At 46.1% G+C, this 12,306-nt stretch overlaps 1 protein-coding gene across 10 annotated transcripts in view; it reads right to left on the reverse strand.

Annotated features, from left to right (window-relative positions):
- Positions 1-478: 478 nt before the first annotated feature.
- AZIN2 (antizyme inhibitor 2) overlaps positions 479-12,306 on the reverse strand; it is a 42,037-nt gene continuing 30,209 nt past the window's right edge. For 6 of the 10 annotated variants that reach the window (XR_013413374.1, XM_028843774.2, XM_028843801.2 and 3 more), the window contains 2 exons: positions 2,898-3,112; positions 479-964 (listed from right to left, as the gene is read on the reverse strand). Coding sequence is in view for 7 of the 10 variants with exons in the window: in XM_028843774.2 (XP_028699607.2) it covers positions 826-964; positions 2,898-3,112 (354 nt within the window). In the remaining 3 variants the exon portion in view is untranslated. 10 annotated transcript variants of the gene reach the window in all.

The following is a 12,306-nucleotide window of genomic DNA, read 5'->3' on the forward strand; positions in this document are numbered from 1 at the left end:
ACAGGCACTGCCCAAAGAAGCGAAACCGACCACCAGGTGTTTGCTTTACTCTGACTGCCTTGCCAACCTGCAGGGAGAGCAAAGGTGCAGGGTGCACTCAAAACCTCCCGCACACCCATTTCTTGGCTCTGTATCTTCGGTATGAATTTCCACAGCTGTGTTAAATACTCCATTGCCCCTACTCTGGGTCAGGCCTTAGGCTGGGTGTTGGACTAACACAAAGGCCATTCACCAGTTATGAGCTATGTAACTGCCCATCTCAGTCCCTGACAGCAGCCCCTTCTTTATGGCACCAGGACTGGAGGCCCATGAGGTTGAGAGAGATGAGTCAGAGACGGTGAGTGCCAGTGCAGGAGGCGCATGCTGCAGCCAGGGCTCAGGACTGAGGCAGAGGGTGTGGGCTCATCAGTGCGTGGTGGGGAAATCCTGCACCAGGCCTAGCCCAGGCTGCTTTGTGAATCGAATGGCCAGATTCCGCTGCAGTTTTAAAAAACCTAAATATTTATTTATTGCATTATATTTACAAAGGTGGAAGGAGACCAGAGGAGACCCCAAGAAAACCCCCACACCTGGCTGACCAGGCCCCTTGCGCTGCAGAGGAGGCAGACACAGCTGGAAGGGACAGGATTTATGTTGCATACTTGAACTACAGCGAGTGTAAGACTGGTCCTATTTACAGGGCAGAAACACTACAGGTGGAGCACGGGGGCGGCAGGGTGGGCACCAGAGTCCTGGTCAAGGGTACCCTTGCCTGCCATCTTCCCCACCTCTCCCAGAGGCATCTCTGAGGCCCCGCTGGGGTTCTCCAGGGGGAACGAGGCCCGCTCACATGATGCTCGCCGGGGTGAAGACAGGGCCCACGCACAGGGTGTCTGTGATCTCCCAGCCGCAGGACAGAGGCTTGCACACACCCTCCGCGTCATCCTCCTGTTCGGCAGCCATCAGCTGCCTTCGCAGCGCTTCCCTAGGGGTGAAAAAGGGGTGCTGCAAGTAGCCAGCATGGGGCTGGCAGGCCCCTGTACCTGGAGACGCAGCCCGATTGGGCAGAGGGCTCTCACCTGAGCCCGAGCTCAGCTGAGGGCAGGGGCAAGGACAGGCTGCTGACCCCTCCCCAACTGCTTCCTACTCCCATGTGGTCCCCACCCCCAACAAGGGAAAGAAATTCACATGTATCGAGCATTTCCTATGTGCCAGACATCATGCCAGGCACTTATATTATCTATTTGTATCTTCCCAAAAACCCCATGAGGGAGGCATTACCATCCCCATTGCATTGATGATGTAATCAGTCAGTTCCCCAGAGAGAGAAGTGACCTACCTAAGATCACATCCCTAGTAGGTGGTAGAACTAGGACTGAACCCAACTCTCACTCCAAAGCCCACATTCATCATACCCCAGGCTTAGGACTTCAAACACAACAAAATCATATCCCATTCTCTCAAAAAATCCCACAAACTGCTTCTCCTCCTACATACCCATGTTGATAAATGGCTCCACCATCAGAGCTGGAAACAGTTGGCAATCTTGTTCCCACACCCAGTCGGGCCCTGCTGAGCCCAGCTTCTGAACATCCTCTTGTGCCCAGTGGTCTCCATCCCCACAGGTAACACCACTTCAGTCTCCCTGATCAGCTCGTGCCCTCTCCAGACAGTTCTCAGCCAGGGCCCAGACTCATCTTTTCTGAAAGTAAATCCTTGCCCTTGAGCTGCCAGCAGTTTCCTTCTGCTCTCAGGCCCTGCAAGATCCAGCCCTACCCGCCTCCCCCGCCACACTCCCAGCCACACCGGCCCGCACACCTGGGCCATCCACTATGGCCATCTTTTGGGCTCTTACACATGTCCTCTCCCTCGCCTGGACCCATGCTTGTCTCTCTCCCTGCATCATCAACCCTCACCTAATTCCTCCTTAGCCTTCAGGTCTCAGCTTTGGTGACAGTCCTGAGACTGGACACAGCAGAGGAATTGAATGTGCCTGGGCAAACTGCTCCTGCTTTCTGTAGCCCTCTCCCTACCCCCAAAGAGGGACTTCACCACTGACTAGCCGTGTGACCTCAGAAGAATGACCCCTCTGTGATAACGCTGACCCCCACACAGTTTTGTGTGGGTGAAATAGTCATACGATGCCTAACGTACGACCTCAGTCAGGGTTCACTGGATGTGACTCCCCCATCTTGCATGCCTCTTGCATGCCTCACTGGATCCCAGGACTAGCCTGGTGGGGCAGGCAGGACTACTGTTACACCTATTTTGTAGATGGAAAGACCTAGGCTCAGCAAGCAGACAGACCAAGTCCTTCCTGTGTCACACAGCAGCCACCCAACTGGTCAGCTCTTTCTGCATCTGCCGTTGTCTTCAGTCTGCACAGGAACTAGGGTGGTCTTTCCAAAGTGCAACTCAGACCGTGTTATGCCCCTGCTTCAAACTGGTCCATGCCTCCCGCTGCTCTCAAAGCATGCCACTCGGCCTTCAAGCCCTTCCCAGATCTAGCCCTGCCTCCCTCTCCAGTCACAGCCACCCTCCATGAGAGCCTTGAATGCGCCACACTTGCTTTCTGTTCCTTTCTTCAGGGAAGCCCTACCACCCCCTCCTGTAGTTGACTCCCACTTCCTCAGGGAGGCCCGGGCCTCAGGGAGGGCTCTGCGCTTCCACCGGGCACAGTATTATCACGAGGGCCTGTCTGCTTCTCTGTGTCTCCCTCAGAGCTATGAGCTCCTCTAGGAAAGCCCAGCCTCACTCACGGCCACAGCCAGGTGCCAAGCACAGGCCTCACGTGGGATCAGCAGCCAACAGCTATTTGTCAAATTGGATTACACAGAAGCAGAATCTCAAATCCCAGGTTTCCCTCATTTCTGCCCAGTTCCTCCCCATACCCCCATTTTCCAGCAGGGCCCTCTTACCAGGCCACCCGGGACATGGCATAGGTGATGTGGCAGGCCTGGGTCCCCCCAAAAGGGGAACCCATGCCTACAGTGTAGGCACCCATGTTGTCAAAGACCAGCCAGTCCCCTACATGTAGTTGCGGCAGCCACAGGCCCTCAGCCACGCAGTCACAGCCATCAACCGCCGGGCCCCACAGGCTGCTGCTGTACAGGGGTTGCTCTGTGGATGGTTTCTGTAGGAAGAAGGGATGGCCATGCCAGCTCTCCTGGGCATACAACAGCCTTGCCACTCCCTCCCTCTAAAGCCTTCTATGGCTCCCATAGCCAACAGGATAGTCTAGATGGGCCTCCTAACTTAGCATTTAAGGCCCTTCCCACTTCTCTGCATTCGTTGCCTCTTACACTCTGAAGTCACAAATGCCTGGTCTTAAATCCAGGTTCCAGCAGTTGTTAGCTGTGTGACCTTGGGCAAAATGCTTAATCTCTCCATGTCTCAGTTTGCTCATTTGTAAAATGGGAATAACAACAGTACTTACCTCATAAGGTTCCTGCAAGGATAAATGAGTTAGTGTATGGAGAGCATGTAGAACAGTGGCCGGCACACGGCGAGGGTGCACGGAAGGTCAGCACAATTGTAACTGTTACTGTTGTGATTGTTGTTGTTACCATCTCTGCACTTCGGTCTTCACTGGCCTCTTTCCAGACGTCGGTATGTCCACACCTCTACAGCCCTTCCCCGACCCTCAAATCTAGCCTGTCCTCTGAGCCCAGCCCTGGGGCTCCCTTGTCTATGAAGCCCTCCCAGATGTCCTCACTCCATGCCAGGCCCAGCAACAGGAGCCAGCAGTACACTGGTGGGCTAGACTCACCCTCCCTCAGGCCCTCAGTCTAATGAGCAAGATGGACTTCCAACAACAATCACAGGGGGACCTGGCAGAGGTCACGGACCCCATGGAGTAGACACAATTACTCTCATTTCAGAAAAACTGAGGCTCTGAGAGCTTAAATGACTTGCCCAAAGACACAACTACCAATGACATAAGATTTTTTCTTAAATGATTTCCAAATCCAGAAATTTGTAACAGACTGTGGACAACCAAGGTATCAATGCCATTTGCCACGGTGTCGGCAGGGATCCTGCCAGGCAGGTCCTAGAGTCACCGCTGAAATGTTGATGGTGATGACTGTGCCCTCTGAGGGGCCTCTTCTCCCATCACTGCACTTGCTGTGCTCCAGTTACTCCAGTTGCTCTGGGCTCCCCAGGTAAACCCTACTTCCCTTCCCATACCTCCTACCTGCCTCCTTGCTATTCCCTGAGGCCCCAAACCTACAAATTCCTATTTCTCCTTTAGATCCCAGCTAAAATGGCTTCAGGGAAGCCTTTCCTAAAGCTCCATGCTCCCTCAGGCTTTGCTTTCATAGTGTTTACCATAACTCATAAATATTTGTGAAATATCTGCTCAGGTCTGTCTTCCCTGAAGACTATAGATTCCATGAGCCCAGGAGACATGTAGGTCTTGTCATCCCCATCTCCTCCATGCCTAGCAGGCTGGCATCCATTAGGTGCTTATTCGAATAATATTTTGTAAATAAATGAATTAAAGAACGTGGAACACATGAGTGATGAGAAAGAAAAAGAGTGAGAAAGGAGAGAAAAAGGATATGAATAGAAGTCATCCAAAGGGCATAGACAGAAGCAACAGAGAAAACCAGCAGAGAAAAAGGAAAGGCATTTCAATACCTTAGCCAGAGCAGGAATGAGGAAAATTGAGAAAGAAAAGTCACAGTTTCCATAAGCAGAAATAATGTTCATATATTTGACAAAAAGTTAATTAATAATCTATTAGTCCCATTAATAAAGAAAAATATGTACATTATGTAAGTTAAGAATGATAGCTATCCAATCTTCAGGAATTCATTCATTCAAAAGTGCTTATTGAGCACCTACTAATTGCCAGGCTGTGATCTAGGAGCTGGAAATGCAGCAGTAAACACACACACAAAATAAAATTCCTGTGGTCATGAAGTTCACATTCTAAGAAGGGGAGACAAAGGAATACTGTATCTTTGTTCATATAACTGAACATTCTTGTTTATAAACTTTTCGTTAATGAATAAAATTAACTTCAATTTCTCTGAATTATTTCCCTTAGCCCCACTCATTGAAAAACGTTAAGCTAATGTTTAAAGATGAGTGGAGGAGATGCTCTATAAATGAATCTACAAGGATCTTTGAGAAAATCAATTTTAAAGATTCTTCCATGGTAAAGAGAAAAGGCACCCTTGGATTATAAGAAGTTAGCATTCCCGGCCGGGCGCGGTGGCTCACGCCTGTAATCCCAGCACTTTGGGAGGCTGAGGCAGGCAGATCATGAGGTCAGGAGATCGCGACCATCCTGGCTAACACGGTGACACCCTGTCTCTACTAAAAAAATGCAAAAAATTAGCTGGGCATGGTGGCGGGCGCCTGTAGTCCCAGCTACTTGGGAGGCTGAGGCAGGAGAATGGTGTGAACCCAGGAAGCGGAGCTTGCAGTGAGCAGAGATCGAGCCATGGCACTCCAGCCTGGGTGACTGAGTGAGACTCTGTCTCAAAAAAAAAAAAAAAAAGAAGTTAGCATTCCCTCACTTGTTATTAGTGGTGTAAATTAAAAAAAAAAAAAAGTGAAAAAAAAAGATTTTAAAACTTTACATGAAATAATGCAAAGCTATGCTTTTACTATTTATGTAGCTATTTAATTTTTTTTTTTGAGACAGAGTCTCACTCTGTCCTCCAGGCTGGAGTGCAGTGGTGCGATCTCAGCCCACTGCAACCTCTGCCTCCTGGGTTCAAGCCATCCTCCTGTCTCAGCCTCCTGAGTAGCTGAGATTACAGGTACCCGCCACCACACCCAGCTAAATTTTGTATTTTTAGTAGATACAGGATTTTGCCATGTTGGCCAGGCTGGTCTCAAACTCCTGAACTCAGGTGGTCCCCCACCTCAGCCTCCCAAAGTACTGAGATTGCAGTTGTGAGCCACTGCGCCTAGCCTATTTAAAAAAAAAAAAAAGGAATCTGTGAAATAAATATTCTAAAAGCTGTGGCAACAAGCTTGTAAATCTCAGCTATTTTTACAAGTCTGATAATTGAGTGGAAATGGACAAGCATCTGCAAAAATCCAAGATGCCCAGTCTCCCAGCCACTAGGCCCCTCTGTGAGAGAGGGCAGGGGGTCCCTCATTTACAAAACATACCACCACCATTTCATACCTTATGTGGGAGGCAGATGGCATGATTGCATTCCCATTTTACAGATGAGAAAACTCAGAGAGGGAAGGTGACCTGCCCCAGGCTCTACTGGGAGTTAGTAGAATTCCGGGCAGTCCCAGACAAGGAGCCTCCTGGCTGCACCTAGCTGCCTTCTTCAAAGGCACATATGTCTGACAGAGCCACAGAAAAAACAAGGTCAAACATTGAAAAAGGTGCATGGCCTTGATGGAATCCCTAAATAATTCTTCAACTTTTAAAGAATAAATCAATGGGCCAAGCATGGTGGCTCATGCCTGTAATCCCAGCACTTTAGGAGGCGGAGGTGGGTGCATCACCTGAGGTGAGGAGTTTGAGACCAGCCTGGCCAACATGGCAAAACCCTGTCTCTACTAAAAATACAAAAATTAGCTGGGCGTGGTGGTGGGCGCCTGTAATCCCAGCTACTCAGGAGGCTGAGGCGGGAGAACCACTTGAACCCAGGAGGCGGAGGTTGCAGTGAGCCAAGATCGTGCCACTGCACTCCAGCCTGGGCGACAAGAGCAAAACTCCATCTTGAAAACCAAAAAAGGCCGGGCACGGTGGCTCACACCTGTAATCCCAGCACTTTGGGAGGCCGAGGCGGGCAGATCACGAGGTCAGGAGATCGAGACCATCCTGGCTAACACGGTGAAACCCCGTCTCTACTAAAAATACAAAAAATTAGCCAGGCGTGGTGGCGGGAGCTTGTAGTCCCGGGAAGTGGAGCTTGCAGTGAGCCGAGATGGCACCACTGCACTCCAGCCTGGGTGACAGAGCAAGACGCTGTCTCAAAAAAAAAAAAAAAAAACCAGAAAAGAAAAAAAAATCATCCAGCCTGACCAACACGGTGAAGCTCTGTCTCTACTAAAAATACAAAAAAATTAGCCGGGCATGGTGTCAGGCGCCTGTAACCTCAGCAACTTGGGAGGCTGAGACCGGTGAATCATTTGAACCCAGAGGCGGAGGATGCAGTGAGCTGAGATCGCACCACTGCATTCCAGCCTGGGTGACAGAGCAGAACTCCATCTCAAAAAAATAAATAAATAAAAATAAAAATAAATCAATAATTCATACAAAAATATGTTAAAAGACAACAATGAGATAAACAAGGACAACACACACACACACACACACACACACACACACACACACACACAACACCTATGGCCAAAATCTCATTTGTGAATATATAAATATATAGGCAAAAACCTGACACGAAATCTTAGCTAACCAAATTCACAGTCATATTCAAAGAGTCATCTTCAACAGTTAAATAATTTATCTTTAAAATGAAAGGTGCAGACAATAGGAGAGAAGTCGGTCACTGGCTTCATAACATGGAAAATATAGATCTACAGTTCAAGTTTAATTTTCCCAATACATATCAACATACCATTCAGTAGCCTGTAGCATCTATTCTTTATTACAACTACAGACAAAACAAAACCCCACAATGAAGAGAGGCTATTTTAAATAAGGATCCAACTCTGACTTCATTGAGACACACTAAAGTTCAGCCCCGTCATTTTCCAAATGGGGAAACTAGAGAAATAAGGCTCAGAGAGATTAAGTAGCTTGTTTTGACTAAGGTTACTCAGTTGGTCTATGGCAGAGCCAGGTCTCGAACCCATGTCTTCTGATCCAAGTCTGAAGCTTTATGTCATCATTCCTGTTTTATATATCATGAGAAATGCCAGCAATAGCTATCAGAATAAAAGAAACAAAAAAGCATAATACATAGAAGATGAAGAAATAAAATATTACACTGCAGATAACGTATTTGCCCACCTGGAAAACCGTAAGGGGGTGGGTATGGTTACTAGAGGAAATCAATGAATTTTAGAATGCAAGCCAGCATCTCAGCTCAAAAACACAGGGAAAAGTTTTCGCTCACAATAGTAGTGAAAGCATTAAGCTATTACATTATTGGATGTACTTGGGCCACAGTAATACTTACTCAAATAAAATATTAAAACCAGCTGGGCACGGTGGCTCACGCCTGTAATCCTAACACTTTGGGAGGCGGGCGGATCACGAGGTCAGGAGATCGAGACCATCCTGGCTAACATGGTGAAACCTCATCTCTACTAAAAATACAAAAGATTGGCCGGGCGCGGTGGCTCAAGCCTGTAATCCCAGCACTTTGGGAGGCCGAGACGGGCGGATCACAAGGTCAGGAGATCGAGACCATCCTGGCTAACGCGGTGAAACCCCGTCTCTACTAAAAAATACAAAAAACTAGCCGGGCTAGGTGGTGGGCGCCTGTAGTCCCAGCTACTTGGGAGGCTGAGGCCTCTGAAGAGAATCGCTTGAGCCCGGGAGGTGGAGGTTGCAGTGAGCCGATAGTGCACCACTGCACTCCAGCCTGGGCGACAGAGTGAGACCCCGTCTCAAAAAAATAATAATAACAAAACCTTCGTGGAAGAAATAAAAGATACAAAGTTTACACTATCCTAGCTAGAAAAACTTAGTAAAGCAAAAAAGAGAATTCTCCCTAATTTAATAACTAGATTAAATAAACTATTACTAATTGAAATCCCCAGAATGTTTTTTTAAACATTAGAAGTAATGTGGTAAAAGAATAAATGTGAGCCTGTCAAAGAATAATAATAAAGCAAATGACAAACTCAGTTTTTGTTAAATAATTTATACAAAAGAACATTTGTATCATGTCTAAGATATAACAAATGACAATAAAATGAATATCTGTATACTTACCACCCAGCTGAAGAAAGATAAAATTTCCAATATCTTTGAAACTCCCTATGTGCCCACTCCAATGACGTCCCCTCTTTCCTAACCTCTTCAGAGGTAGCCACCATCCTCACTTTCATGTTCATCATTTCCTTACTTTGTTTTCCATGAGTGTACCTAACCCTAAACAATGTATTGTTTAGTTTTGCACACTTTTAAAATTTATATAAATGAAATTATAGTGTGTAATCTCTACAAGTTCACAATACACTGCATAGAATTCACTGTACAGAATACACCATAATTTATGTATCTGCTACCCTGCCAACAAACATTAAGGTCGTTTCCAATGTTTTATATTATAAAGATATATACGTTCTGATATAGCTCCTCAAACACACATGCCAGGAGTTTCTTTGCAATATAGGCCTAGGAACTTGCTGTAATGTAGGGCATATGTATGTTTAAATTTATCTGAATAATGCCTACTTCTTTCCCAAAGTAGTGATACACCAGCTCCCACCTAGCAGTGCCTAAGGACCCAACTACGCCATATCCTCACCAACAGTTGGCATTATCATGCTTTTAATGTTTTTCTAATCTAGTTGGTATAAAATGGTATCTCATTTTCACTTTTATTTGCATTTCCTTGATTACCACTGAGCACCTTTTCATTTTATCTTCTGTGAATTGCCTGGCAAAGTATCTTGCCTGTATTTCTATTGAGTTGCTTTTTTCCTTATTTTCTTGAGATTCTTGTCTGTCTCTATTTCTTACTTAAGAATTCTTCAGGCCGGGCGCGGTGGTTCACGCCTGTAATCCCAGCACTTTAGGAGGCCGAGGCAGGTGGATCACAAGGTCAGGAATTCAAGACCAGCCTGGCCAACATGGTGAAACCCCATCTCTACTAAAAAAACAAATACAAAAATTAGCTGGGCATGGTGGCATGTGCCTGTAATCCCAGCTACTTGGGAGGCTCAGGTGGGAGAATTGCTTGGACCTGGGAGGCAGAGTTTGCAGTGAGCCGAGCCACTGCACTCCAGCCTGGGCTACAGAACAAGACACCGTCTCAGGAAGAAAAAAAAGAATTCTTCATATATTTTGTCTACTAATCTCTTATCAATTATATGTGTGTTTCAATATTCCTCCCAGTTTGCCTTAGCTGGTCTATTTCTTATGCTGGTATCAAAACTAAACTATTTTAATTACCCTCTGTGTTAGAAGTTATATTATCTTATTTCTATTCTTATAGTGGTTACTCTAGACATTTACATTTTACCATCTCAATGTGGCATTCAATAGCTGTACCATCTATTCTTGATCAAAACTACAGAAAAATCAAAACAAAACCCCACAATGAAGACAGATCGTCTCAATAAGGAACCAACTCTAACTTCGTGGAGATACACTGGAATGGCCTCACTTCAAAAACAAGAAGCAACATTAGTAATTAAAGTTCAGCCCCCTCATTTTCCAACTGGAGACGCTACAGAAATAAGACTTAGAAAGATTAAGTAACTTGCCTAAGGTTACCCAGCAAGTACATGGTAGCATTCACCTTAGTGGCCTTCACAGTTCAGCCCTGGCCTGCACCTTCCAGTGAGATTCTCCCCCACTCAGCAGCAGGCTGCTTCTGTGCTGCACGGATTGTTGAGGTAGTCACCCTCTGACAAGTTTGCCACTGGTAGACTGCTGTTTCTGTGACACTACAGTCTCTCCTCAAAGATTTCAATATCAGCCTTGGAGGGAGGAGCCCTCGTCCTCTGTGTTTCTAAGTTCCTCCCTTGTTCATTCTCCCCCAGGACCAGCAGTGGTAGCTGGTTTTACTCCTTTTAGTACTTGTAATTTTTTTTTTTTTTTTGAGATGGAGTCTCGCTGTGTCTCCCAGACTGGAGTGCAGTCGCATGATCTCGGCTCACTGCAAGCTCCACCTCCCAGGTTCACGCCATTCTCCTGCCTCAGCCTCCCGAGTAGCTGGGACTACAGGCGCCCGCCACCACGCCCAGCTAATTTTTTGTATTTTTAGTAGAGGCGGAGTTTCACCGTGTTAGCCAGGATGGTCTCGATCTCCTGACCTCATGATCCACCCGCCTCGGCCTCCCAAAGTGCTGGGATTACAGGCATGAGCCACCACGCCCAGCCTTAGTAATTGTAATTAATCACCTTTAGAATTAACTATTCTTTATGTTAAAATGTCCCTGTTCAAATTACTAGTGTGGCATCTGTATCCTGATACAGTCTCTTCCTGAAACTATGATTGGACATTACGCCTTCTCACTCTATGCACCATTTCCTTAGCCTTTCCTGTATCTTTTTGTCTCTGTGCTACATTTGGATACTTTCTTCAACTCTATCCATTCTCTCAGTCTGTCTTCTGTTGTCTTTAATATGCTGCTTACCCTGGCCATAATTTCAATTTTCATATTTTTCATTTCTAGAAGTTCTATTTAATCCTTTTTAAAATCTGCTGCAACATATTTTTATATTCACTTATTCTTTGGTCATATTTTCAATTTCTTATTTCTTCAAACGTTGTAAAAGAGTGTTAGCACCTGATAATTCCAATATATGAAGTAAATGCAGGTCTGATCTGCTACCTATTGCTTTTGTGGTTCTTCCTCACAGTGACTTGTTTCTTTTTTTTTTTTTTTTTTTTTTTTTTGAGACAGAGTCTTGCTCTGTCGCCCAGGCTGGAGTGCAGTGGCACAATCTCGGCTCACTGCAAGCTCTGCCTCCCAGGTTCATGCCATTCTCCTGCCTCAGCCTCCCAAGTAGCTGGGACTACAGGTGCCCACCACCATGCCCGGCTATTTTTTTTTTTTTTTTTAATTTTTAGTAGAAATAGGGTTTCACGTGTCAGCCAGGATGGTCTTGATCTCCTGACCTCATTATCTGCCCGCCTCGGCCTCGCAAAGTGCTGGGATTACAGGCGTGAGCCACTGCGCCCAGCCTGTTTCTTTGTATGTTGTGATTTTTGACTGTGAGCTCATGTACTTTGAAATCTTATCTGTGAGCATTCTTATCTTTGAAACCTTATCTCTGAGAAGCCTAAACTGAAGATTCCTCCTCCAGAGAGAATTTGTTTGCTTCTGCCAGATGAAATTATTTTGAGGCTTAAGGTTTTTCAGACCATAGTTAATGGTCTGGCCACAAGCCCAAGAGAAGGCTGGCTTGTGGTTGCAAAATCTCAATTTTTTGCTCTCTTCCAATCACTACAAAGATCAAAACAGGGAAGTTTTCCTGCTGTCCTTCTCTGTAGAATGGGCTCTTTTCTCTAGTTGACCCTTACACTAAGGATGTACTTCTTTTGGGTTCTCAGCTCTATGTAAGGGTATCCTATTGGATTCTCCATCTTGACTAGGCCCTAGGAACCCACACAGATATCAAAATTGAAGGCCAATGCTACCATGATTCAGCATACACTCCAAAACAAAAATCCAGTTTCAGAATTAGGTTGCCATTTAGCA

This window comes from Macaca mulatta, chromosome 1 (assembly GCF_049350105.2).
Source record: "Macaca mulatta isolate MMU2019108-1 chromosome 1, T2T-MMU8v2.0, whole genome shotgun sequence".
Taxonomy (NCBI): Eukaryota; Metazoa; Chordata; class Mammalia; order Primates; family Cercopithecidae; genus Macaca; species Macaca mulatta.